Source organism: Coloeus monedula, assembly GCF_965178545.1.
Source record: "Coloeus monedula genome assembly, chromosome: 26".
In the NCBI taxonomy this organism is placed as follows: domain Eukaryota; kingdom Metazoa; phylum Chordata; class Aves; order Passeriformes; family Corvidae; genus Coloeus; species Coloeus monedula.
Genome location: NC_138806.1, coordinates 398143 through 425989, shown reverse-complemented (window position 1 = coordinate 425989; position 27847 = coordinate 398143). Strand labels below are relative to the sequence as shown.

General features: G+C 47.8%; 2 protein-coding genes across 13 annotated transcripts in view; both read left to right on the top strand.

Annotated features, from left to right (window-relative positions):
* Positions 1 to 7: 7 nt before the first annotated feature.
* LOC309582377 (tRNA N(3)-cytidine methyltransferase METTL2-like) lies at positions 8 to 27415 on the top strand. Of its 2 annotated transcripts, XR_014227101.1 has the most exons (10): positions 8 to 103; positions 1637 to 1728; positions 5512 to 5873; positions 7142 to 7191; positions 7822 to 7882; positions 9083 to 9222; positions 9992 to 10098; positions 10282 to 10347; positions 11628 to 11892; positions 27341 to 27415. XR_014227101.1 is itself a non-coding variant. In XM_082297503.1 (9 exons), exons 1-9 carry the CDS (start codon positions 15 to 17, stop codon positions 11777 to 11779), a joined length of 1119 nt encoding a protein of 372 aa, XP_082153629.1. In that variant the 5' UTR covers positions 8 to 14; the 3' UTR covers positions 11780 to 13426. The 2 variants fall into 2 exon arrangements, 1 of the variants encoding a protein (XP_082153629.1); XM_082297503.1 differs by lacking the exon at positions 27341 to 27415 and having other exon boundaries at positions 11628 to 13426.
* The window catches only part of TLK2 (tousled like kinase 2), a 56521-nt gene continuing 40551 nt past the window's right edge, over positions 11878 to 27847 (top strand). For 4 of the 11 annotated variants that reach the window (XM_082297495.1, XM_082297490.1, XM_082297489.1 and 1 more), the window contains exons 1-3: positions 25039 to 25512; positions 26867 to 26944; positions 27341 to 27429. In XM_082297495.1, coding sequence (XP_082153621.1) covers positions 27349 to 27429 — 81 coding nt within the window. In that variant the 5' untranslated portion in view covers positions 25039 to 25512; positions 26867 to 26944; positions 27341 to 27348. Of the gene's footprint in view, positions 11893 to 25038; positions 25513 to 25739; positions 25752 to 26866; positions 26945 to 27340; positions 27430 to 27847 lie in introns of those variants that run through there. The other 7 variants (XM_082297496.1, XM_082297492.1, XM_082297494.1 and 4 more) reach the window with 5 other exon arrangements.

Sequence of the window (27847 nt, the reverse complement as noted above, 5' to 3'; positions counted from 1 at the left end):
CCGGCCGGCCCGTCATGGCGGCGCCCAGCGAGGCGCGGGAGCGGCGGCCTTTCGGGAGGCGCTTCCTCACCGACCCCGCCCGGCTCTTCCAGCACAATGCCTGGTGCGTGAGGGCTGCCGCCGCTGCCCGCTCCAGACCCCCGGCAGCCTCCCGGGGAGCTGCTGCCCTGCGGTGCCCCCCCGCGCCCGGCGGTGGGGTGGGGGTGGCCGGGGTGGGCTCGCCGTCGCCGCTCCGATTTGCGGTGCCTGTGGCCAAGCGCTGCGTAATGAGCCAGCCCCAACCTGCCCGCTCCGCCTCACGGGGCCCTGACCGCGGTGGCCCCCCTCCACTCCGGGCTCGCCTGGAGAGACCCCTCCCAGGCGCGGAGCGGGCTGAGGGAGCGGCGGGCGCAGGGCCGGCGGCCGGACAGCGGCTGGAGGCAGGGCGGGGACCGGCATCCCCGGGCAGGGCACTGCCCTGTGCGGCCGCGGCTCGGGAGTGCTGGTCCCGGGGGTCCTGAGCGCTCGGGACTGATCCGCGGGGGTCCTAAGCACTTGGGTCTGATCCCTGTAGGGTTCTGAGCCTTGGGGGCTGATCCCCACGGTGTCCTGAGCCTTCCGGACCGATCGACAGGGGATTCTGAGCCATTCTCATCCCCTCCCGAAGCAGTAGTACTCCTCAGGCTCCTCTGGTTGTAGCAATTGTTTTATTACTGTGGTTAATAAAGGTAAATTACCTGCTGTCAGAAATCCACAACCTATCATTCCTTCCATGAGGTTGTGCCAGGGTGTGTGCTTGGAACAGGAGCTCTTTATTGGGATACAGAAGTTGTTTTCAGTCAGTTAAACGTCCAAATTTTCTAATTTGCTGGGAACTGAAGGTATTTTGCATTTTTGAGGTAAATAGATCCACTTTTGGTCTCTGGCTGCTATACCTTGTTAAGAATTGGGTGTGTTTAACTTGTAATTAAGGGATATTTATATGTGTCAGCCTGTCATTCCTTCTGGGACTATTCTATATTAAAGGTATGTAACAAAAGCATATCCCCAGTTTTCCTGTGGAAAGTCTTAGTAATCTGTTTCTTCACAGACTTAACATTTAAGCCTTTGTGAGTTGAAATCAAACCACTAATTCCTTCTGGGACAAGAACTGCTTCTTGGGCCTTGTATTCTGCTTTTCATTCACTTTTTTTTAATGAAAAAAGGCCAAGTGAATCACTTTAATGACTGAATAGCTGTGTATGTGCATTGAAGTTATTAATAATTCTTATTGCTTTAAAGCTTCCTGCATATTTTTCTCATAATTTGATTTAACACTTACCTTCCAAATAACCCAACTGCCTTTTTTGTTTTAATTTGAGAAAGACAATGTAGTTTTGTCCTGAGTGCCCTCATGGTTTTAGCAAGCATCTATTCCCTCTAAATTTGACTGAGTATCCAAAATAGAACAGATTTAGGATCCTTTCTGTTTGCAATTCCATGAGTTCCTTCAGGACTAGGACCTGCATGTGCTGAGTGTGGGCTGTTGTGGTGGTGCTGGGCTGGAATTGGGGATCACACCTGCACCCCTGTCCATTTGGAGGGCTCTCCAGACATTTCTCTTTCCCTCTCTCCTTATACCATGCTTAGCTCCAGTTCATCTTATTTTTCACAACAGGGACAATGTGGAATGGTCAGAAGAGCAGGAAGCCAGTGCCAGGAGTAAAGTTCAAGAGAACAGCTCACAACTATTGCCACAAGATAAACAAGGTACTTTTGGAGAGTGTCCTTATGCGAGTCTTGGCTTGTGCCAGGAGTGGAACAGTATGGCCAGAGCCACATCAGAACATCATGAATTCCTCCCCTCTCCCAGTCACTCAGAAGGCTTTAACACGTGTTTGATAACGGGAAATGGAGGAGGAGGAACTTTCTGTTCTTAATTTACCTCTCTGTGACGCTTCCATCTTCTCCAGAGACGACTCCTGGTTGGGTGGAGTCAGATCAGGTTGAGCTTTGTCATGTTGTGTATGTTTAAGTACTTGTTAGTGTTCGTTGTCAACAAACCTCTTTGAGTGTAGAGTTGTTGCCCCTGCTTATTTTTGCTCTTTAAAGCTTAACTGCTAGTAGCCAGTCTCTTTTTGCTGGCTTGCTGTGAAGTGAGCCATGATCCAAGCTGATCTTCTCTTTGAAGAGTCTGATAAAGTGGTGTCCATATCTGTCTCTACAGAGTGAACAAATTTCATGAGAAGAATTTCATCAGAGAAAGAAAAATTATTTCATCTTGATTGTTTGTCCTCAGATAGACAGCAAAGGGATTCCAAAGCTTTTATTTTATTTGGCTTAAAGGATATTTATCCATCCAAAATGCAGAGCTTAGCTGTCTCTGAATCAAGCTCAAGGTGCTCAATTCTGTGGTTAAGTCATGGTTGAAGCCATTCTGAATGGTCAATAATGCATTTCCTCCGCACCTGGTAAAGATCATCCAGTCCCTCAAATGGTGGTGGAATGCTTCTTTGGTGTGATAAGAAACTTGTTTGATGATGATATCTTGATACCCTGCCGAGCTCAAGGGTGGATCTGCTTCTTTGGTTCAAATTAAATTGAGTGTGTCACCCGTAAGATGATGCTGAGTACTACTGGAACTATTGAGACACTTCCATATAGCTCCCAGTTGTGTTCACAATAGCAAATTAATTACACCAAAGAGTAACCCTCCTAATTTCTTGGAATCCTAGCAGTATCCAGCAGTTTTCCATTGTGATGCCCATTGTGTTGAGTTCATTTTAAAATCTGGTTAGCATTAAAGGGTGCTGTCTGTCATGCTTTGAGAACCTATATACAACTAGGAAATTGTGGAGCAATTTGCTGTTGGAGCAGTTTGTCAGGGCTTCGTGATGTATTTCCCAGACTGAACAATGGAGGCCAGTCAAATGTTGATGGTTGCTATTCACTGGAAATCGTGTGGAGACAATGGGGTGGCTGAAAAGTAGGGAAGGCAGCCCAGGCAAATGTGCCTGAAGGGTCTGGTAGTTTGAGAATCAGAATGTCCAAGGAGGAGAACAAAGGCAGAGTATTGGTCATTATAGCTGTATTATTTTGTGGACTTCTTGGGGATGTCAGGATTTGTTCTGGAGAAGGAGGGAAGCTCTCTGGGTATGTGGAAGATGTGTCTCATGGCTGGGAAAAGAAAGAGAAAGAAGTCCAAGTTTCTTGGTTTCCTTTTGAGGCTCCATAATTAGCCTCCTTGCAATTCGGGAGGTCTTCCCTGCTTCTCTTCCGGTCTTTGTGAACAGTTCCTTTTGTTTGCTCATCTTTTGCAGAGTGAAGGGGTGAGTATGGGCTTGGCTTTGGGGGTGTGCTTACAAAGGCGAGCAGAAAGTCAGGTGTCCTTATCAGGAAAGTCTCTGGAGGAATCTGGCTTGCGCACCGATGGCACTGTGAGCTAATACCCCAAGAAGGGACTGGAACAAGTATGATGTGAACTTTTCTGGCTGGAAGTCTTACTGAAAAATCAACATGGTCATATTTTCACTTTAAATGTGTTTCTTGTATAATCTCTGTCAGCTGGTCCTTGATTTTTTGCATCTGTATTGTTACTGATCCTTTATTCAGGGCTTTGAAAACACCAGGCTCCGAGGTAAATTAGCTTTGAATAAAGCTTCCCTGCATGTGGTTTGGAGTATAACAGCTCTTCAATAGCATCCAACAGAATTTCACACTAATTTAACAAAGGAAGAGCACAATGTCTTGTTCACCAGTGTAATGTGGCAAAAATGTGGGTGATCTGAAATGGCTGGGCTGGAATTTTGTCCCAGCATCTCAGGTAAGCATTCCACTGCAGTCAGGCTGCCATGGGATTGTTGGAGATGAGGGGGAATCAGGATTTGGTATTTTTGTTGGATGAGGGCGTTTCAGCCTCAGAAGCCTTGCATATTCCTGCTAGTACATGGGAGAATGACAGTTCAGAACAGAGCATGCCAGGGTTTGGATCAATAGCACTTCTTCCAGCATCAGCAGTCATTGAATTCTTCCATGCAAACAGTGAGTTGACCTGGCCATGGTCACTGTGACCTACAGTGAGGTCATGGTACAAAGTTACTGCTCGTGTCTAATATCAGACATTAAAGTTTCCTTCAGCTTGGGGTTTAAGGACAAGGCTTCTTAAAAGGAGAAAATCCTTGTAGTTGAAGTAAAGAGATTATTTTTATATATAGCTCCTTGTGCTGCAGGTCCTACTAAAAATAGACATATGACTGATTAGTGGTTCTTTGTTAAAGCCATTTTTGTCTATATTTGGCTGAGGCTACATATTTTTCCAGGTGTTCTGGGTTCACTTTACTGTCTCACTTTGAAACAGTTTTATGTTCTTCAGGAAGACTAATAAATAAACAGTTATATATAAATAATATATATTTTTATATTATATGTATGTATATATAATATATAAATATATATTATATATATATATTATTTATATATATATATATATAAAAACATAATAAATAAACAGTTCAGCTAATAATGGCCTCCAATCATTTTTATTCAGTAATGGACTTGTTGCCGTGCAAAGATGGTTGAGGAATTACTTGTTATTGGAATGCAGTTGGGATTTCTGGTCATGGTTGTTAATGTCTCTAGGTGATTCCAAGCATGGGATGCTATAATTAGGTGTGAATTCCCAGGACAGAGAGCTCATCACATTGATGAAGTCACAGAAAGTCGCTTGGATTTGTAGCTTCACATGGAAGAAATAGTTCCCCTAGACTGTACTTGATCTGAAATTTGTGAAAGTGTGTGGAAATAAGTTTGCAGATGACTCAAATTTCACTTGGTCATGGCTTTGTAAGAGCTATTCCAGCTCCCTGTAATACTCACCTTGCTCCTGGAATGAGCCGTTTGTGAAAGTGCTGCTGCTCATATTAATTCTGTTCATCTTTAGCCTCTCCACCGTAGCTCTCCGCTGGTACTTTAATGCAGTGGTCACTGTTGACTCCCCTCTTTTGTTTTAGTTCATAAATGCTCTGACACACATAGAACTACGGAAAGCAAAGTTGACTGGACTGCAGCAAAACGTGGAAAACATGCTGTCCTGTAATCTGGAGGATTGCATAAATTCCAACTGAGCTTCCTGCCAGGCCTGGAGAGTTGACTAATTTTTCTGTTTCTCCACCTGAAAATAGGAGCAGTGTGTTGGACAGGAGCTTTCAGCTCCAGGCAGCTCTCACAAAATTCCTTTGGAGTTGTGCTTGACACTTATTGTCACCAGGCTCCAAATTAATTGTTCAGCGAACTGAACAAGTTAGAGATGGAAGTAAAACCTGGATTTCTTCATTCCAGTCTCCTTCAAAAAGACTTTTTCTGTTGCCAGCTTCCTTTAAATCCTACCAGGAGACAGAGTTTCCTCTTCTCTCTCTTTTCCCTTTTTAAGTTGTAACCTCTCTTAGTAAAGCAGGTTGGTGCGTAGATATCTGCAGTGATCCCTCACTCTCTGAACTGATTAAACCCTGAGACCTTCTGGTTTGTGTCTGGTGATGTTTTTGTTTGTGTTCACAGAGGAATATGAGGTGAACGCTAAGAAATACTGGGATGACTTCTATAAAATCCACGAAAATGGCTTCTTCAAGGACAGGCACTGGCTGTTCACTGAATTTCCTGAGCTGGCACCTAACAGGAACTCAAGCCAAAATGGAGATTCTGTGCATGAATTTAGTAACACAGAAGAATCCAACAATGAAGGGCTGGGAAGCTGTGAAAATGGCCATTGCTCGTTGGAAACCAGGACAAAGAGTCAGTTAAACCTGATAAAAAGCCCAGCTGGGGGCTGCACAGAGGAGTTGGCTGCACAGAAGGACAGTGAGCTGAGTCAGAGTGATGGGGATTACCCTGGATCAGCTGCATCTTACCGTATACTAGAGGTAAGAGCTGGACATCAAAGTCACACATCAAAGCCTCCCTTGTGTCAGTGTGACTGGGACATAAAAGTATGTATCACTGCCAAACAGCAAGGGACCAGACAATTGCCTTCAGTCAGTAAAATGCAAAAATAAGAGGGCAGTTTAGAACTGAACTAAATCTGTTGGGATTCTTTTGGTTCAGACTCTGAATTGGCAGAGCACATGGACCATAAGAAGTTTACAAGTTTAAAAGCTAAACTATTGCTATCAGATGTTCAAACAAGCATTTAAACATCATCTTTTGAAGAAGCTGATTCTTCTATTCTGTATAAAGCTTTCCCTTGTCATTTATCTTTTGCATGTTTGTGCTGACTCCTGTTTGCCTTGAGAGGTGCGAAACAAAGTAATGAAGCCAAGAATGTAAAGATGCTCTTGGGTTTGTTCCTTAGGGCCCTTGTGATAACAGGGAATCCCAGACTGGTACAGGCTTTGTCTCAGAGAAGTCTGTGGCAATTATAAATATTGGACTCCTGACAGCTGGTTGTGACCTTTTGCTCTGCCACCTCTAGTTGTTCACTGTAGAATTACTGGATTTTTTAAATACTTAGTATTTTATGAAGGTCCTGCCCTTCCAGGGAGAGTTAGTATGAACTGTCCTGATTTTTTAATTTAATCTTTAATCACTTTTAAGATTTCCTCAGACTTGGGTGTTCTCAATGTGCCTTTCCTGTCTCACCTGAGCACTTTCAGTAGCATCTGTCACTGCAAACCCTCTGTGGTGTTTTCTGCTCAGTCTGTTCCAGTTTTACTGATTCCTTAAACATTCAGAGGCAAATTCCCCAAACCCAGTTGTGTGAGCCATGATCTCTTCACATGGGAACAAGCAGAAGGGGCAATTAGAGTAAAGCAAACTTAACTTCTCTGTTGCTCTGATCTTCTATGGAAGTGAACGTAACTCATCCATGGCCTTTACCAGTGCTTCAGTGACTCATACTGGTTGTTATGCTTGGGATTCCAGAAAAAACAGCTTTCAAAAGAGTAACAATGTATAGCTCGTTATTAAGATTTCCATAAGAACTTGCTTGGTGGTTTCCCACACATGTAATCCTGTTCCTCAGACCTTAACACGCTCAGATCTCACAGGGACACTTTAGAATGGTCACTGCCATGCTCAGCTTTACTCGTGAGTTGCTCTTTGTTCCATGGCTGTAGAGAAATGATTGGAAATTATCTGCATGGACGTGCTGAAGGAATTATTTTCACTATGTACATCTACTCTGTTCATACAGGTTGGCTGTGGGGCTGGGAATACAGTTTTCCCAATTTTACAAACCAACAAGTAAGTAGTGACAAGACAAGAGGAAATGGCTTCCCACTGCCAGAGGGCAGGGATAAATGGGATGTTGGGAAGGAATTGTTCCCTGGGAGGGTGGGCAGGCCCTGGCACAGGGTGCCCAGAGAACCTGTGGCTGCCCCATCCCTGGAAGTGTCCAAGGCCGGGTTAGACAGGGCTTGGAGCAGCCTGGGACAGTGGACGGTGTCCCTGCCCATGGCAGGGGTGTGACTGGATGATGTTTAATGTTCCTCCCAACCCAAACCATCCTGGGGTTCTGTGAAGTAATTCTCAGTAGGTTTTTACCTGCATGAGATACCAGCCTCTGTAAAACAATTGGAAGAATGTTCCATGTGTTCCTAGTTTAGACAATCTCAGAGAAAGACCAAATGCAGATGGTATCTTTGCCATCTGCAGCTTCAGGTTACTGTGTTTTGAGCTTGGAAGCCCTTGGTTTTAGATCCAGAAGCAAAAGGAAGCAGTCAGTTCCATATGAGAATAATGGGCATAAAGGAGGAGCAATGGAATCCACCAGATTTTGCCCAGAAACTAAAGCCCAGGATTTCTGGGCTTTGTGCACTTGAAACACTCCTTAATTCCTTGATATAAATGATGAGTTTCTTTGATTTATTGCAGTGACCCAGGCCTGTTTGTTTATTGCTGTGACTTTTCTGCAACAGCTGTGGATCTTGTCCAGGTAATCTCAATGGTGACTTATGAAAATGTGCGAAGTATCTGGGGCCAGTTGCCTATTAACACAAATCTATCCCAGCTGCCAGTGACTCTCTGGCTGTGCTGGCAGCTTTCTGGTTTTAGCCAGCCCTGGTGCTGACCCTTACACTGGGAATTGTGGAAAATGAGCCATCAAAGATTGTAGAAATGAGAGAAGTAAAAGTTCTCAAAATGTCACATGGGCAGCAAACAAGTCAGCCGGGTTTTCTTCCCCTGTGGTTGTCAGTACTTTTCTCAATACAGTGTTCTTTTAGCTGAGTGACTTGAAAACAAACTTGAGCCTTGCAAACATTCAGGCTATTTTTTAACAGGAACTGAACCTGGCTTTGGCTTGTGTGTGTGTTGCTGTCACCACAGTTCTGGGAACATGGTCTGATTACTTCTGCACAGGCAGCTGAGGAGGGATCATGCTGTGGAGCAGGAGGCTGGGATTTAGTCAAAAGACAAATTCCACTAATAAATTTCAGGTCAAGGCAGAACTGAGAATATATGAAGTATCAAATGCAATCAGTCACTTCCTGGTATGAGAGGGGAGCACAGCACCGGAGTCAGCATCCATTTCCTCCTCTGGATATGACACAAGCACTGTTTGTAGAGGCTTCTGCAATCTGTAGCAGCAGCTTTAGAAAAATACACAACTTCTAAAAGAAGTCTAAATCTGATTTTTAAGAGTGTAGCTTTAGGCAACCAAGTTTGATTTTTGGGGTATAGGGAATATCTGCTTGTAGATGAAATGAATGCTGATTTCAGTGATGCAGAGAGGTGCCCTGACACTCTCATTTATGTAAAGGTTTCCAATTTATCAGTATAAATCTCTCACTTCTTACTGCTGTTAGTGGAATCTCTGACCTTAAAATTGGGATAAACCCTGAATCCAGTTTGAGGGGTTTTTTCAGTGCTGATTGTCTGATTGTAACAAGACCAAAGCGAGATGTGTACATCTCCTGTGTGTAAATCTTTTTTCACATTTCACACCAGTTCCTTGCCTGACCAAGGAACATACCTGACACAGAAGTCCAATGAGGCTGAAACAGATCTCTGGACACACCACTTGATTATGTGGAAGTTAAAGTACTCCATATAATACTAATAATCCATATAGTCCAGCTAATACTGAGATTAGGATCTGCTACTAATGTTCTTAATTTCTCTCCCTCAAACACAGAACAATGCAGAATTTGATACTTCTCGCTGCTTTGCATTTGTCCATGACCTGTGCAATGACCAAAGTCCCTTCCCAATGCCAGAAGAGAGTCTTGACATTGTTATTCTTATCTTTGTCCTCTCAGCAATTCTCCCGGAGAAGTAAGTTTTAATAATTCCTTCTGATTGCAGAAGATAGTTCTTTTACAATCAGAGTTCTTTAATAATCTCCTATCAAGGAAAATTAAAGTTTGTTCTGTTTGTGGTCCAGTTTTTCATGAAGGCTCCAAAAATGAAATTTGCAGGTTTTTGCTGTTGCAACCAATTCTTGCAGAGAACAGGATGATTTTGGAGAGCTAAGTGGCTGCAGGTGATCATTGCTGGGGTCACTGTTTTGAGCCCCAGCCACAGTGAGCATTCGCTTTGGAAAGTATTCTGCTGGATTTTCAGGCTCAGAGGGTAGATGAATTTCTCACATGGGAGGTGGGAAGAAGGGAGGGTTCAGGTTCAGAAAACAGGTAGGGAAAGTGCTGTGGTCTTAGTGTGATAGTTGTTACAACCTACACTAGTCTCTTTTTTTTTTTTTTTTTTGTATCCTTTAGTTTTACTTCACAACACTTCTCTTCAAGTTCACTTACTACTTTTTTACAGAAACCAGTGGAAATCCTTTTGTAATCAGTAAGAGAGAGCAGTTAATCCCTGCTGTGGCAGGATGTTATCCTCGTAGGAAAAAAAAGCAAAATCAGGGATGTCAAAAAATAGAGGCCAAATAAAATCAACCCACCTGACTCTGGGAGAGCTCAGAATGCTGCTGACTTTGGGTAGCTCTTTATATGAAGTTGAAACATGTAGAACTTTATTCCATCTTTTTGGAAGGAAACAAGCATGATTTTGCAGCATGTTGAGCACTCCTGGTTTGTTCTTCTCTCAGGATGCAGTGCATCGTGACCAGACTGAGTCGCCTTCTGAAACCGGGGGGAATGATCTTGTTACGAGATTACGGCCGCTATGATCTTGCCCAGCTTCGGTTTAAGAAAGGTATTTCCTTTCCCCTGGGAGCTCTTGCCCCATCACTAGTGGATTCTGCTTCTCTGGAGCTGTGTCTGCCCTGTTTAGAGGCAGCTCATTAATTCCCCAAAGCACAGTGTGTGCTGGAGAAGGGTCTGTTGTTGATTTTTTTAAATGATCACTGGTAACTGTTTATATCTGTCTTGCCTTTAGGTCAATGTCTGTCTGATAACTTCTATGTGAGAGGTGATGGCACCAGAGTCTACTTCTTCACACAAGGTAGGAGGCCAGATACATGTCTCTGACCATCCAAAAACATGCCTCTGACTCTCCTCACCGCTTCTTGTCCCTGTGCCCTCCAGTTTGGCCGCTAAGATCTTTCCAGCCTCTTTCTTGGAGCACTGCGAAATGTTAAGTGGCTCCTGATTAAACAGTGACCCAGGCTTGTCAGCTTCTTGTGCAAGCATGGCATGGTGAATTCCTTAGTGGAAAATCCTTTAAGAGGAAGACTGATGTGTTTGCTACCCTGGGAGGAGTGGGATTGGAGGAGCTCTCCTTGTATCTTGCCTGCAGATGATGGAGGGAGATGGACACCACTCAGCGGAAGGGTGTGGTTCTTCGTGGAGCTTAGGCAGCCCCCCCCCCAGTTCTGCTGCTGCTTGGTGTTAGCAGCAATTGTTATTCTCCCAGTTTATCACCAGTTGCACCTCCAGTCCCTCCACTGCAGGCCCCTGTGCACAGCCAGTTGTAGAGCAGTGGCACAACTGAACTGTTCCCCACTGCACGAGTCTTGTTTGGCACAGCAAAACTAATGTTTAATGCATGTTTGGCAAACACCTCACAATGGAAAGCATCTGATAAAAGAGCACAAGCTGGGACCTGTCAGGCTTTTCCTACAGAAACTCCAGACAAACCACGTGCTCTGGGAGTAAGCTCTGCTGCTCAGCAGGACTGGGGCACTGTGAGATTTATTTGCTTGGTCAGGAATACCTGCGAATGGAAGTGTTGAAGCCTTGAGGGCTCTTAGTGCATTAATTGGGCCTCACCAGGGTGTGGGGTTTAAGGATTTTTTTTTTTTTTTTTTTTTTTACCAAATTTAACCTTAATGAATCCCATTCCCCCTCCAGCCTAGGCAGCACAGATCTTACTGCCACCATTTCAAAGCGTAGGTCTAATCCTGTTCTTTGCTCTTGTGGACTCTGAAATTCCTCTGGGCAGGGGGGAAGGAATGGCTGTCCCAACTCGCCAGAAGATGCTCCTTAATTGGTTACTAGAGGTAGTACCCATATCTGAAACTGCTGCTGTTTTCTTTGTCAAGTCTCTGTAGTTCTAGATGTACTCCAAATAATTCTTTCCTCCTTTGCTAGAAGGGAAACTTGAGAAACTGTGATATTAAACTCCCCTAGTAAAGTAATTAAGTCGTGTTTGATTATTTCCCTGCCAGGGTGAGGCCATGGGTTTCCTCTGGCCCACCTTTCAGCTTAGCTTAGCCTCAGTGTGAGAGGGTATCAGTTAAAGAAGAGCTATGGCCTCCTCAGTCTCCTTCTCTCTGCTTCCAGATGAATTAGATCATCTCTTCACCACAGCTGGGCTGAAGAAAATCCAGAATCTGGTTGATCGGCGATTGCAAGTGAACCGTGGGAAACAGATGACGATGTATCGGGTGTGGATCCAGTGCAAGTACTGCAAACCCACCGTCCTTCAGCCATGAGCCGTGTGGGCTTTGGGCTGGAGCCTCTTCATCTCCTCCTGGTGCCATGTGTGTGATGGAGTTCTGCACAGCCAGGACCTCAGTGCCTTGTACCATGCCTGGCATCACTTCAAGTGAGTTTTGCTAGGGACAAATGCCCTGAGAGTAGAGCAAACAGTATTTCAGATATCATAAAATCACAGAATATACCGAGTTGGGAAGGACCCATCAGGATCATCAAGTCCAACTCCTGGCCCTGCACAGGACACCCCAACAATCCCACCCCGTGCCTGAGAGTATTGTCCAAACACTCCTTGAGTTCTGGAAGCCTCGGGGCCATGACCATTCCCTGAGGAACCTGTTCAGTGCCCAGCCATCCTTTGTGGGAAGAACCTTTTCCTGATATCCAGCCTAACCCTCCCCAGACACAGCTCCAGCCATTTCCTCTCCCTTCAGGAGAGTGAAGAGATTGGTTCCTGCCCCTCTGATGTCCCTCAGGAGGATGTTGAAGATCCCAGTGAGGTCTGACCTCAGTCTCCTCCAGCTGAACAGACCATTTGCCCTCAGCCACTCCTCATACAGCTTCCCCTCGAGGCCCTTCACCGTTCTCATGGCCCTTCTCTGGATGGTCTCTAGTGGCTTAATGTCTTTTTTATCTTGTGGTAGCACGGAGTCCCGCTGTGGTAGAGAGGAGAAGAGAGATCCAGCAGGCAGGAATTGTGCAGCAAGATTGATTTATTTAATTATTTTACTACTCTTTTATAGACTTTTTTCTTCATAGTCTAGTTGGACAAAGGATCAGCCCCCCTTGGGGTGATTGGCTAAAATCCTGAAGCATCCATTGTCAAAATATTTTCCTACTGTGCCATAAACAAAGCTCAGCAAGGTCGCAGGTGTTCATGGTTTATAGAACTCTGCTGATACCTTCCGTGAGAGAGAAAAGCATCCCACGGGACTGGAAAGAGCAAGAGAAATTCTTGCTAGCAGCAATATTTGTATCCACATTGTGGTGGCCAAAACTGCTCCCAGCACTTGAGGTGAGGCTGCCCCAGAGCAGAGCAGGACAATCCCCTCCCTGACCAGGGATGCTTTGCCTAATGCTCCCAGAGCACAGATGTCCCTCCAGGCTTCCAGGGCACTGCTGACTCATGTTCAACTTGCAATGGACCACCCAGTCCATCCACACATGCAGGGTTGCCCCGTCCCAAGTGCAGAATCCGGCACTTTCCGTTGTTGAACTTCACACGATTGGTGATTACCCATTTCTCTGATTTGTCAAGGTCTCTCTGCAGGCCCTCTCTGCCCCTGAGAGACTCGATAATTCCTCCCAATTTAGTGCAGACAGCAAACTTACTTAGTATTCCTTCAAGTCCTATATCCAGGTCATTAATGTGGATGTTGAAGAGCACAGGTTTGAGAAGGGAGCCCTGTAAATGTCATGCTACTGGTCTAAGTTTTAAAAATTATTTATGGTTTTAACTTAAGAAATGGTCATGGTGTCTAACAGCAGCTGAGCAAGTTGAGTAGCGACTTGCTCATACTCAGAATTTCCACATGAAACAGGAGAGATCTGACCGTATCTCTGTCTTGTGTACTCTTGTCTTGGGGACAAACATACAAAGGATGAATCCGCTCTTCTCAGCGACTGCTCACTGATATGAATCTCTTGGCCAGCTTCGCTCGTGCAGCTATTTCCTAGTCATTCAGTCACTCAATCCATGAGTTAAAATACGTTGATCTGAGGGCAGGAACTGAGACCGTGTGAGTCTCTCTGTACCAGCGTTCCCTGGATGCCTCAAGGTGTGGAAATAACCTGTGGAGAAAGCAAATGATGTTGCTCTGCCCTCACTGTCCACAGGGATATCTGCCCAGGGAACCAGCACGCAATAGCTCAGGTGCTATAAATTCCTCACAGGCAGGGTTCGGGTTTCAAGTTTGGTGCTGATGTTTGGTGCCAGTTTTGCAGCACCTCCAGAGTGCAGCAGATGAGAAGCAGCTAACAGGACCGGGGTTTATAAATAATTACCGGCTTTTTCTACTGGCTGCAGCTCCCAGGTCACAATCTGCCCTGTCATGGTGATGTGCTAAACCCAAGCAGATGAGACACTTTCTTTGATCTGAAATCTGCAGGATGTCTAATTTTTGCATTCTTGTTTAATTTCTTAGAGGAAGCCAACACTGTGGCTTTCAGAAGGTATTTCCCCACCTTTGACACCTTTTATCTCAGCTTGTTTTCTTCTGTTATTTTTAGGGTGTGGTACAACAGATATTAGAATAAGTCTCGTGCTTTTCAATGGTGGTTTGATTCATATAAATTAGGCTTGCAAGAACCTCATGTGCTTGTGTGAGCCTGGGCCACCATTAGGGAACTACAGTTTTCTTCTGTTACAAGTTGCGCTAGTGTCTGCCCTTTAGTTGAAGAAGAGAAAGCTTTGGCTGGTATCTCTTGCCTTGTTTTAGTTCATGAAGCATCAAGATGTGTGTGTCCTGCTGGCTGAAGAGCAGTTCCCCTGTATTTTGTTAGCCAGACACTCATGTTTGGAGCTTGACATTGCCCAAGAGTGTCACCTCTAGAGCCACACAAGTTATGAAATAACTGCCATCTTGAACCAGAGGAGAGGGGGTGTGCTAGTTTGAAAACAAACCAATGGGAGATCCCAAGTCAGAACTACAATTTGATAGGAAAATTAAAATAAAGGCAGGAAACAGTCTTAACCTGACAGAGTAAGAATACAACCTGACACCCTGTTGGTCAGGGTGGTGGTAGCAAACTGATTAAGTGGTGGCTGCAGTCCTCTTTGAAGTGATAGATACAGTTCTATTGAAGCAGTGATCCTGTAGAAGGGTCTGCTCTTCCTCTGAATGTCCAGTGATGGTTATGTAGCTCTTGTCCTCTGGAAATCCAGTAGGTAAGGGCTGACTGTGGTGTTCCAAACCTCAGATTATATCCAGGTAGGAATGCTTGGTTCCTGCCGCTGGGCGGAGCATCTCACAATGCGCTGATGTAATTTTGTGAGTCATGCAGTGAGGCCTTGATGGCCCAGTAACAGGAAGATATTCCTCCAGAGGGAGTTATCAGGGATGTGTCATGGAAGAGACAAAGAACACTGCCCCACCTGGTTTTAACAGCTTATGAAGATGGTGATAGAGTACATAACCCCCGGTTACATGCTGCACTGTTACCCAAGACAGGGAGTAAAAAGCTGAGGAAATGTCATTGCTGTTTTTGGAGAGCCTGCAGGAGCCCTGGAGAGATGGACCAGGAGCACCCTGATTTGGGAAGTGCGGGAAGGGACTGGGCAGTACTTCCTGCTGGGCATGTGTCAGCATGATGAGTTCCTAACTTCCACTTCACTGTGTCATCCTGCAGGTATTGCTTTGTCTGTTCTGGGTCAGGACATTTCAGCCCTCCCTGGGAAAGGTTACCCAGGGAATCCATTCACAGCACACAGGCTGCAGTGCTGGGACAATGGAAATGTACCATTGCTTTTTTGTATATCTCTCTCTTTTAAATAATGTTGAATGAAATCAAATTATTTTTTTGGAGGGGAATGGGAGTCAAATATCTGGGAAGAGAATTCTTGTTCAGTTTGTTGTAGTGTATTTTCTAAAGGGCCAAGAACCTTTCCATCATCTGCAGATGAAACAGGAGGAGGTAAAGCTTCTGTCTTCTGGAGCACATTTGGCTTCTGCTGAGCACAAGCCTGACGCACCCCAGAAGCTCTGCAGTCGCTGCTGTGTTTTCATGCTAAACCTACAACGTCTGGTTCCCTGGCAAGGCTGAGGCCTCAGGCAAGGTCTAGGCAAAACACAGCTCAAGGCCTCTGGCAGCAGGTGAGCAAGCTGAAGTCTCCTCAGCTTATCCAGGCACAAAGTCAGGCTTAGCAAGAGCCCTGTGAGCGTTGGACCTGACGTGACTCGTGTAACCGCCTCAGTGACAGACCTCCTGTGTGTTACTGGGGCCTCAGGCAGTTCCTTGGGGTCCTTTTCCTCTTGGTCCCTGGAGGAAGACCTCTTCCTGGGATAGCTTTATCTCCCTGCAAGAAAAATTCTTGACTGGGGTAAATAATCAGCATAATTAGTGTGAATTAAAGTAATTTGAAAAATGCCTTCTTAATCATCCAAAGGCTTGAAAGCAGTGCAGGAAAATATGGTTTTAATTATAAACATGATTTATGTAAAGTTGATGGACTCCCCTTTAAATTCAAACTCCAGAACGGGAGAAAATGAAGGCTATTTATTTGTTTGTTTGTGCTTTCAAGGTTGTATCCCAGTTGCCTGGTTTTAACTTGGGCTTCATGCAAAAACTTGCAGCCCTGTGAGCCTGGAGCCAGTGAAGTAGCTCTTTGCCTTTCTTAATGCTCTTAGTTCTGCTGCAGTATTTAAGCAGTCACTCAGCAGGGCCCATGCTGGGCAGACGTGCTTTTGTTTCCAGTTCTCTTGGTGGTGTTCAGAAAGCAACAAGTTAATGGCCTTGAATTGAGCCAGGCCTCCTACAGACAGATACCGTTTGAGCTTCCTTCACTAATCCCTGCCAGCTCCTGTTCTCTCAGAAGCTGCTCCTCTCCTGCCACTCCAGGCCTTGCCTCCCACACAGCTCTGCTCAGGTACCTCGGTCCTGACTTGCAGCAGCTCCTGCCATTCCCACCTTGGGCCTGCTGGGAGGCTGGGTTGCTCAAGCTTTCCAGCATGTTCAAAGGAAATCTCCAAATTGACTTTTACCATGCTGAAAAGCCAGGTTACGTGCCATTAGTGTTTTTGGGGGTTTTTTTTCCCCTCTTCCTTCTTAGCAGAGTAATGTTACCTTTAAAGCCTTTCTGAGAGTGTCTGCTCTGATTTTATTCCCAGCATTCCAAGTCTTGTGGTCTGTGGCTTACAGGCAATGCCAGCATGGCCTGATGAACCTCCCAAGCAGAAGAGATGATTTCATAGCCCTTCACATGCATTGCCCCAGTGATCTTGGAGCCAGGCATTGTTACACTTTGAAAAATCTGGTCCTGGCTCTTGCCAGAAGGTGGTGGATTTCCTTGGAGATTCATAGATTGTTTTGGCTGGAAGGGAACTTTATCATCACCTATTGTGACCCCTCACATAATGCTTTCATGTAGGGATAATGCCAGCAAGCCTGTGACTTGGATTTGGACTTGGAACTAGCCCTTCAGAAAGGGTTTTGATCCAGCCATGGTGCTGAGGGCTCCAGTGAAGGACAAAGAAGCTTTTGCCTCCCCAGGTACATCATTCTTCTCGGAGCATCGTGGTTTCACAGACAAGCTGTGAATTGGGAGGCAGGAGGGAACAGGGGAGGTGATGTGAACAAGAAGCTGGGGGGATATTTCTGATGCTGTCACTTCAAAAATAAGTAAATTTTCACAGCATCTTCCTGACAGCACAGCAAAGTGAGGACAGCAGTCATCCATAGTGATTTGAATAGTTACAACACTGGTCATCAAATTCTTCTGACCAGGGGCATGTGAGATCAGACACAATTGTCTTGTCTCCCAAATAATTCAGCTCTGCCTTCTCTGGGTATGCCACCACCATTTCTAATCTGCAGTGAGTTCTCAAGCTCTGGGATAAATGAGACCTGATTATTTTCAATAGAAGAGAGGTGTGAGCAGAGGGAACCTCCTTGTGCACACACCAGCAGCTTTTGGCACTGCATTATAACAAAAGCTGGAAGAGCTGCTGTCATTGGCATTGGGATGAGCCCTGGCTTGTCCCCACTGGATTCTTTACAGGAATTGCAGACCCAAACTGAACTGAACTGTTTTTCCTGAGCACTACTGAAAGATGCACAGGTTTTACTGCCTAGAAGTGAGGATGGGGCTGCAGGGATCATATTATTATGGGATTTGGGGACCATCCTTCCATTCTGTAAACACAGATGGAGTGAAACTGAGTCATGCAGTCTTTGTTCTGATCAGTCAGCAGGATCTGATTTGTCAGTCAGAGAAGTGCCACCATTTTTGGTTTGGTGCCATATTGGGGAAAATAAATCCATGAGGGAGAATGCCACAATCAGGACAATTTTTGCTATTGTAACTATTCCTCTTCCTTGACGGGGGTGCCTGGCACACATCCTCGTGTACAGTGTCCCTAGACACTGACTTCAACAGAAACTCTGATTTTAACTTGTGTTTCAGGGCAAGACAGAAATTACCAGAAAAACAAGTATCAGGAGGTATTTTTTGGAGGACCTTCCTGCAAAGTGAGGTGCTCTGGAGGAAAAGGAGTTGTCAGCTCTGTGCTTAATCAGCAGAGCTCTGGAGTTTGTGCTTTTAGGTCTCGCTGAAGGCAGTAAGTTCCTGCGTGTAACTGCCCGGCTGAACGGGAGCTTGTGTTGATTGAAAAGTGGGACATTGCAGGAAATTACCTTTGTAGGCAGCCCTGAGTGCTAATCTGAACTAAATAGGATACAGCATGAGCCAGAAGAGCACAAGCCAGGCCTGGACACAGGCAGGGAAAGGCAAGGCAACCTGAGCCATGTGTGCCTCTGCTTTTCCCTCCTGCCCGGGGGTTGTATTGCATGGCAGTTGTCATGCCAGTGAAGGTTTTTATTCTTGGTTTTTGACCCACAGTGGGATGAGCAGGAAATGGCAGCAGTTGGAAAGCAGTGATGGCAGAGCTCACTGGCAAGTCTTACATGTCAGCACCTGCCAGCAGCTCCCAGCCTGTTGGTCCATGGCTTGGTTTCCAGGAAAGAAGAAAATCCTGGTGAGGTTTGAACCCTGCTGTTCTAAATTCTGCTCTCTGGTGTTAACTCCAGAGCCCTCACTGCAAGCACCAGCATAGCATGGGAACAGCAGCTTGATTTTGGGGTGGAGTGTGACTACTGTATTGAGGTTGTCTTTGCTGTCCAAAGGACCCTTGTAGCTCTTGCAATTTCATGTTATGTGGAAGTTAGGGAGTTCCGGGAGATTGCCAAATCTTTGGAATATGAAACTTACTTTCAGCTCCTGTGAAGTGGGAAGCTACTGTTGGCAGTCCCTGGTCGCAGGGGCCAGGTCACACCTCTGTGCTGTGTGTGGAACATGAGGGGATCTGCTCAGGTGTAAGGAGAGAGGTACCACACTTCCCCAGGGTCACTGGATGTGGCTCCGAATTCCTCATTTGGAGATTAAATTGCCTGATCTCCCCTCAGACTCTTTCTTCATCCCTGGGACCAGGCTCAAGGCATGCTGCATATCCCCCTCACCTGGGGAGCAGTACCTGGGCAGGGCCACCTCACTGCAGTCTGTAATTACATAGCCACATGGCTTTTTCCACATTCAGTGTCATTGGTGGATGTGAAGAGGTTGCACAGAAAACTGACTCTGGCTTTTCCACAACTTCAAGTGACTTCTTCCCTACTGAGATGAGCCTCGTTAGGAAGGTTGAAATGTATTTACAGACATTCACAAAGAGGCTGAATATACTTAGAGAAATGTGTGTGCAGTAGCTCCGGCTTTACAATAGGAGGTTGATTTAATTTTCCTCTTACACAAATCTCAGAGCAGTTTGTCTAATTAAGGCTTTCCAAAGCTGTGTAAAGTAGGGTGTTATTATGCCCATTTTATGCAGGAGAAAGAGAAGCAGGGGGCAAACCCTGTTGAGAATAAAGTCCTCTTGTATTCTGGGAAGCCGAGAGTGAGTGAGGACAGGGAAGGACTTGCTGGCATTCAGGAGAATCCCATTGTTTCAGGTTGCTTTGGGATTGCAGAGTGTTCCTTTCCTACCTGCGAGGTCTGGCTCCCCTCGGCTGGCCCATGGCAGCTGCACAGTTCCAGGTGCCTGCACACAGCTGCCTTCCTCCTCCAGCAGTAGGACACGCATTGCCTTGGATCAGGGCTCTGAGGCTGCACATGGCTGGCTGCTTGTGTGGAGGCTGAGTGGTGTGGATGCTTTCCTACTGAGTTTGGGATCAAAGCCTCCCTAATGGGATACCTGAAGGTGTAGACAGAGGGAGGGGCAGGAACAACTTCAGAGATAAACTCCATCGTGTGGGAGGGTGGAGGCTCTCAGAATGGCCTCAGGAAGGAGTCAGGCAATGGCATGTTATCTTTGAGGAGCTCAAATACCGGTTTTCTCCCTAAGGAAAATGAGGAAAGACACTTTTAATGTTCCTAGTGTGGCAGAAGCCCTACCCTTAATAGACAAGAATCCACACAAGGGTGACATGGTTTGAATGCCCCAAGCCTAGAAAAATCTTCACTGGCAGCTCATGCCTCATTAGGTCTAACAGAATCTGCTGTGCAGACAAGGGTTGGCCTCTTCAGGATGTGATGCCTGGAGGTGACATCATCCCCTGGTGCTAAAATCTTTAAAAGCCTGTTGAGTGTTGTACTCTCATGGGTTTTGGTTGGGGTTTTTTTTTCCCCAGTACTATAAAATGTTTGGATTTGAGATCACTGATGCCAGCTTTTACATTTTAAAGGTTCAGGCTGTTTGTTGTTTTTTTTTCTAGTCCTCAGCTGCCCATGTCCTGGTATCACTGAGGAATCTCAGCTCTTCTTTTGTGTGTCTTATATCAGTAGATTTCCAGACCTTGTGGCAGTACCGAAATGCTTAGGAAAATGCATTTAGAATATTCCACAAGCCTGGAAAGCAGAGGCAAGGAAAAGTCACCAAAAACATGATTAAAAAGATGAGAATCTTGACTTCTGTCATTTTATCTTTTCAAAATTCAAGGCAGAAGGAACTTGTTATGTACTCTGTTAAAATTTTTATAAAATCTTAGCCAATTTTGGTCTAATCTAACCTGGGTTAGCAGGGAGGCTGTGGTGGGAAGGCAGGGCTTGCTGCTGTTTTGCTGAGCGTCCTGTGCCTGTGGAGGGGAGCTCCAAGCTCCGGTCGAATCCAGTGACAAAGAAAATGGCTGCAGCAGCTGAGTCGTTCTTCAAAACATGATACAAGTGCTGTGTACTAGGAATATCACTGACATCCAAGGAGGCTGAGACAAGAAGAGGAGAGCTACCACAGGAATGTAATCAGAGGCATTAACACTGGTTGATGGCAAGACCTGGAGAGCGGGATGTGCACAGGAATGATCTGGCAGAGCTGATGGTGGAGGAGGGCTGGCTTGTCCCTATGGATGAGATAATATTTAGTCAGCCATGTACATACTGTGTTGCTCATAACCAGCTCCTCTGAAAGGACCAGAGCTCAGGGGCTCTTAAAAAGTTAATGAAAAAAAGGGAAAACAGAAGAGTTTCATGTGTCGCTCAGGTGTGAGTTTTCCTGCGTGAGACTTCTTGGAGGTCCAAATAGTCTCTTCTCATAGTCTCTTGTCTTGCTGGGCCAGAACGTGAAACACACAGAAACTGCTCCCAAACTGTAATGCGATGGGGAAAATCAAGTTGAGGTCAACAGAATCTTGATTTCTAACCTTACATTGGTTTAGTTTTGAGGCTTTATAAGATTTTAGAAGTAGTATCTTAAATTAGAATTTCTAATTGAATCAAAAAATTTCCTGTACGAAATGATGAACTATTTACGTATTCCAGCCACTTTGAAGCAGCAAACCTTTCTCTGTAAGAACAGGAACAAACTGACCTTTTCTGACCAGAAGCACATTCCGATAAGTTGCCTTTTCTTATTAAAAAAAAAAACCAAAAACAAACAACTAAAAAGAAAACAGTCCACCAATTCTCTGCTGAGTCCAAACCTGGGGGATCAGCTCCCAGGAGAGAAGACGTCATACAAAGTAGTCCAAGTGTGATGTGTCAACACTGATAATGGTATTTTTGCCTGAGAGACCTTTGCTGTTCCAGGGAGCCAAATCTCAAATGTGCTGACGCAGCACAGTTGGAAGCGTTGCACCAGGCTGGGCTGTGCGGTGCATCCCTGTTCAGAGCTGTGTCCTGATGGAGTGTGGGAGGAAAAAGTTCTGAGATCACTGATCACTGGGAAATTTATCCAGTAACTTCCTTCCTACTGTTACCTGACAAACTTGTCTAAAATCCCTTGTACCTACCTGTACCCTCCTGACAGCAAGCGGAATCCTTAAAGGCTGCTCTGAAATTCTTGCTTACAGCCAGAAATACAGTTACAATTTGTTGATTCCTTCCCTCTTTGTGCCACAAAGGGACCAGCTGCCATGTCTGGTGTGAGGTGCAATTTTGGCATCTTGGAAAGGAAATTGCAGCTGGAAGTGTTGCTCTGAGCTGCTCTTTGGAGGATGTAGGTGGAGAGGACCATAGTTGACTGTAGCAGAGGAGAGTAGGGAAGGATGTGACTACAGCCAAGGATGAGCTGCTGGACATCCAGGAGCAGAGCTGAGCTAGCAGAGCCCTTGGACTACAAAGCACAAGGGCTGCCTTTCCAGAATGTACTGAAGGGCATGTGCCCCAGTCCTGAATTTGAAAGTGAGAAGAGAAACCCCACTCATTTCAGAGGAGTGCAGGGCAGGAGAGGGGGAGTCACAGGAGGAGGATGGTGCAACCTCAGTTTATCTGTTCCTTATCAAACATCGACACCTCCTGTTCCAGCCTGACCCGGCAGAGCCCATGGCTGTGGCCATGGGTCCTCTGTCAGGCCTGGAACTCAGCAGTGCATCAAGGGATGTCTTGGAAAATACTCCTGGCTGCAGTGGATTCTCCAGGAGGCTCTCCCTGGGAATTTGCTCCTGCCAGAGGAAGGGAGAAGAGGGGCATTGGTCAGTCTGTGATTTCAGTGAAAATGGCAGTGAGCAAACAACTCTCGGGAAATGACAGAGGTTGTGGCTGCCCCATCACTGGAAGTGTCCAAGGCCAGGTTGGATGGGGCTTAGAGCAACCTGGTCTAGTGGAAGATGTCCCTGCCCATGGCAGAGGGTGGGACAGGATGTGCTTTGGGGTCCCTTCCAACACAAACCATTCTGTGATTCTGTGACAGCGAAAGGTTCTTCTGGTGGCCTACATGGAAATTCTGATGGCGTTGTGATCCCTGGCAATGCAGTCCCTGGCACTGCATGGAGAAGGAGGAAGAAGTGCCCCATCAAGTGCTGTCCAAAAAGCACAGGAAAAATTAGACCAAAGTGACCCCCATCACCCCTAAAACACAAAGGTGGGGGACAGTGCCATAGACTGGGTCCAGTTCCTGCCTGGCACTCTGAGGAGGTGAACTGCTCCCTTTGGAGTTGGAGGGTTTTCTAAGGGTGGTGAAGGGGAAGCCAGAAGAGCTGGGGGGTTCAGTAAGTCAGTCTCTGTATTGGGTGTAACAGCTCCCACAACTTCTCCTCTCTCCACCCAAAATCAAACTGAAATGCACAAATGAAATTTATACCTCCTTGAACAATGTTCACTGCAAGTGGTCCTGTTAACATTCCCTAAGTGGCTGTGATTAGCTACCAGCTGATGGAATATTTACTCCAGGATTTTCTCTTTAAAAAAAAAAAAAACACACAACCACAACACAATGCAGACACAAAACACTATTTATTTAATTATTTATTTTACAAATTCCTGCCACCGGTCGTGCTGAAAATGTGACTTACGGAGCAGGAGCTGAAACTGGAGTGGCTCTCATACTGAAAAAAAAAACCAAAACAGATTAAAGCACAGGAAAAGCAGCTTGTACAAGCAGGCAGCGCTCCCAGAGCCATTTGCTGCGCCGAGTTAACAAAGTACGATAAATTAGCAATTTTAAAATAACACAACTTCCCCCGTCGCCTTGCAGGAGCAGTTTTTCAACGATGCGCTGCCGGCTCCTCTCCACATCCCTTTTGCCAAACTAGTCAGTTCCAGTTCGGTCATAAATCGATCGATGTCACGCAGTGAAGCGGAGGTGACGGGCGTCCCTCGGCGTTCCCAGTCCTGGCGAATCCTTTATCGAGCTCCAGGAACCTCCGCTCCCATTGCTAATCCGCGCCTGCCTCCCCTTGGACAGGCCTGGCCACTTCCTTTCCCAACAATCCTCTCCTGCTTGTTTGCTTTTCGGAAAGCTGATTCAGCCTTGGAGCGAGCGGGTGCAACACCCGCAGCGCTCTGGGTCCTGCCCCGCCGCCTGCAATGAGCCAAATGAACTGCGATGGAATCGCTCCATTCCAGCCAGGACAAGCCCTATGTTTATTATTTTGAATTTTGGGACTGTTTTCCTGAGTGTGGCAGCAGCTTGGCCTTGGAAAGGCGAGAGTGGACTGTGTGTCGTGGGGGCTGCTGGGGCACCTGGGTTGTGTCTCACACACAATATCCCTGTTGGATCAGCCCCGAACCAGGGGCCCGGCCCGCTCCGGGTGGTGTTCCCAGGGGGCAGGCATGGAGTGGGGATTAGCTGGGGGTGCTGTGATGCCCTTGCACCCTCTCTTGGGGGAATGGGGGTGGTTTGGGGAGTGAGATTGCTCATGGGTGTGCAAGATGGAGACTGGAGGGGAAGAACTGGGGGGTGCATGGATGTCATAGCTGCACCCATCTCTCTGGGGCATCCTGGGGCAGGGGGTAGGTCAACCTCTGCTCCCCTGGGGGTGACATGTCCCTAGGCCTGCCCTGCCCCCCCAGCCCTGGCTGGATCTGACCCCTTCCTTGTGCCTGTCACTCCCCAGCACCCTCTGGCCCCCTTAGGACCCTGACCCTTGCTGCCCTTCCACCTGTGTGATTGCCCCCTGCCCCCCCTATGCTGACCTTCAGCCCTGACCTCACCCCAAGGCTGGATCTGACCCCCCCTCGTGCTTGCCCCCTCATTCCCTCCATGACCCCATAGTCCACTTTGACATTCTGTTGCCACCCAGCCCTGTGTGACTACCCTCTATACCTCCTGCATCCCCCAGACCTGCCCTGACCTGCAGGCCCTTCTGACCCTGCCTTGTGCCTACCACCCCCAGCCCCCCTGACCCCACAGGACCCTGCCCCTCTGCTGCTTCCCCACACGTGTGTGACCTTGCAATGCCCTCAGACCTGTCCCCATCCCAGAGCCGGATCTGACCTGCCCTTAAGCCTGCTGCCCCCTCAGCCCCCCCGACTGCCATGACCCCATGGTCCATCCTGAGCCTTTGCTGCTCCCCCATACCTGTGTGACATCTGCCATGCCCCCTGCCCCTCAGTCTTGCCCTGACCCCCAGGTCCTAATGACGGCCAAGGCCGCCCCCCCCCCGATCCCACAGGCCTCTGACCTCCTGCTCCCCCCCCCCCGCCCTGTGTGACCCCCCATTCCTCCCGCTCGCTCCGACCCGCCCTGACCCCCGAGCCCCACTGACCCCGCCACCTGCCCCTCCCTCCGCCCCTTCGGCCCCGCCCCTCTCCAAGCCACGCCCCCTCTGACCCCCCCTCCCCGCCGTGCAAGTCTCGCGAGACGCGGCGCGGTTTCCCCAGCGCGTGTGCCCCCATCGGCCGGGCCGGGTCCAGCGCCGCGGGGCGGGAGGGACGAGGGGCCGCACCTGCCCCGGCCCCGCTGCGCCCGCCAGCCCCGTGCACCCCCCGCCCCGCCCGCCCCACCTGGCCGCCGGGTCCTCCCGCGAGGCCTTTGTCCTGCCGCCGCTGGCCCGCGCGCGCTCCGGCCCGGCCAGGCCCCTCACGCGAGGCCGGGGATCCACGGCCTACCCTCAGCCCGGAGCCCTCCCTTTCTACCCCCCGCCACCCTTCCCCTCCGCCCTTCTCAGCCCCGGTGCCCGCAGCGGAGGCCGCGGAGCCGCCCCCGGCCTCCTCCTCCCGCCCGTGCCGCCGCCGCCGCCGCAGCAGGTTCCTTCCCTCCCTCCTCCTCCTCCTCCTGCTGCTGCTGCTGCTCCTGCCCCCGGCGGCGGCGGGATCCGCGCGGTGCCCGGGGAGCGCTGGGCCGGGCGGCGGCGGCAGGAGCGGCAGCGCCAGGTGAGACCCCCAGGGGCGGCGGGGGCAGCGCGGGGACACCTCTCGCCTCGTCCCCGCCCGGCCCGAGAGTGGGTGGGGGCGGCCACGGGGGAGGCGGTGGTGGGGGCTGGTACCGCGGGCCGGGCCGGGTCACGGCGAGAGGGCCGCGGCCTGAGCCCCAGGGCGGCGGCAGCGCGGCCTGGGCCCCTCGCCGGGCACGGAGCAGCTCAGGCCCCGCGGCCCGGCCCGGCCTGGCGGGGGTGAGAGCCGGGGGCAGCGCGGGGGCGACGGAGGGTGGGCACGGCCTGCGGAGCCTCGGGTTGAGGGGGTGCTGGAGGAGAGGAGGAAGAGGCCGAGGCGGTGCAGCAGCTGGCAGCGGGGCAAGGCTGCTCGCTCGGCGGCCGGTGCCTCTGCGTCCCGAGTGGGTAGGAGAGGGGTGCTGGAAATCCCTTCCCGGGAGAGCAGGAGGGAATGCCAGCCCTGCCTGGAGGGGTGCAGCGGGTCCCGGGGCAGCCCCCGGCGGGGGGAACTTGTGTCAGCCCCTTCTCCAGAGCAGCATCCCGGTGTGGGGATGCGATTCCCCGTGGATGGTCGCCCCATGATGGGCGAGAGCCCTGGGAGCACTTGAACATTTTGGCGTTTGCGGCTTGTCTGTCATTTTCCTTGCTGCTCAGATTTCCTGTTTTGAAAACTGGGCTGAGAGCTTTGTTGGGCTTTTAGAGCCCGTGGCAGAAATACGGTTGTTTAATAACCACATTTAGGATCCCATTAGTTTTTGAGGCTTGGGACTGATTTAGGAGAGCAGCTGAGAATGCCCCCGGATGGATTCACTTTGCCCCTGTGACTTGGAGCTGCAGCATTTGGAGGAAGCGGCAGGGACAAAATGGACAGTTCATAAAAGGAACAATTGTGCACTGCCTGTTCTAGAGGGCACTTGCTGCCCTTCAAGAACTTTCCTCATCGCATATACTCTTTATACAGCAAATCTTTATCTTCTGTTTCTGGCCTTTTTTTTTTCTACCTTAGTCCAGAAAATGAAACTGGAACAGACATTTCTGGAAATGAACTTGATTGGTGCAGTTGGAAAGATGTGATTCACAGTTATAATGAACAGTGAATTTTGTCCCATTTTTTCTCAGTTCAGGCTTTGAATTATGTATTCCCTGATTTTTAACCTGTTTACAGAGTTACGCTAGGTAGGTTTTTAACCCTTCAAATAAGGCATCCATAGTGTTGGATTGCCAAGAGGTACCCCAGGTACATCCAGGATATAGAAGCTGCTGTTATTTTAGAAGTATCTGATGCTTTAGCTTGTAAATTAAAAGGTTTAATCGTGCATTATTTTCTTCTTATAATCCCACTCTGTGCTTGGAAGAACCAAAGCTGTTGTCAGTGAAATCTGGAGTTCGTGGAGATCGAGTATTTCCAGGATTGGCCAAAAATAAATTATGGGGTAAAGAACGTTGCTTTTTTTTCTCCTAGTCATGCAGCACAGATGAAAAGCTCTGAAGCTTTTAGTCATAACACTCTGGTCCCATGTTTTCCTTTTAATAAAGCATCCAGTGGGAGAATGTGACATAATTGGTTTCTTGGATTTAGAGATCTTGAAATGGCTGGTACAACAGAGGAGAGGAGAGGAAACTCCAGCAGGGTTATGGTTTAAATACTATAATATGGTAGCAAAGTCATGTTGTTACTACATGGTAATCTTGCATTTCTCTTGCAAGAAAACGCTCTCTACGCGGTTGTGCTGCAGAACAGGCACTTTTAAGTCTTGTCAGTGGCACGGAATATTAAATGTCTCTCTCCTTTCCTTGCATTGCATAATTTGAGTGTTGTTCTCCCATAGCAGCAGAAATGATGGAAGAATTGCATAGCCTGGACCCACGCAGGCAGGAGCTCCTGGAGGCCAGGTTCACTGGGGTTGGGGTTGCCAAGGTGAGTGTGAATACCTGTGGTGACAGGTATGACTGCTTAGCCATCCTGCCTTGCACTTCGGTTGGGTTTTTAAATTTCTACATGAATAATTTTGCTTTGCAAACAGATTCTGTATCACTTGTTGTGTTTTGACCTCTAATTTGTGTGAAGTATGTTCAAGAGGAATGAAAATGGGATCTCTCTGAGCAGATGTTTTGCTAAACAGAAGATTTTGGGCTCTAATTAAGTTCTTAGGAGTTGTTTCATCTTAAGGCGGCTTGTATGCCCAAAAAACTCCATGACAACTTTGTAGAAGTGGGAATCTCATCTGGCTCTTCCTTTCGCCAAGAATACCTTTGAGAGCTGAATTTGGCTGGTGGTGAGATACAGTTTCAAGTGTTACGTGTTGGATACAACACATAACCAGACTGAAACATTG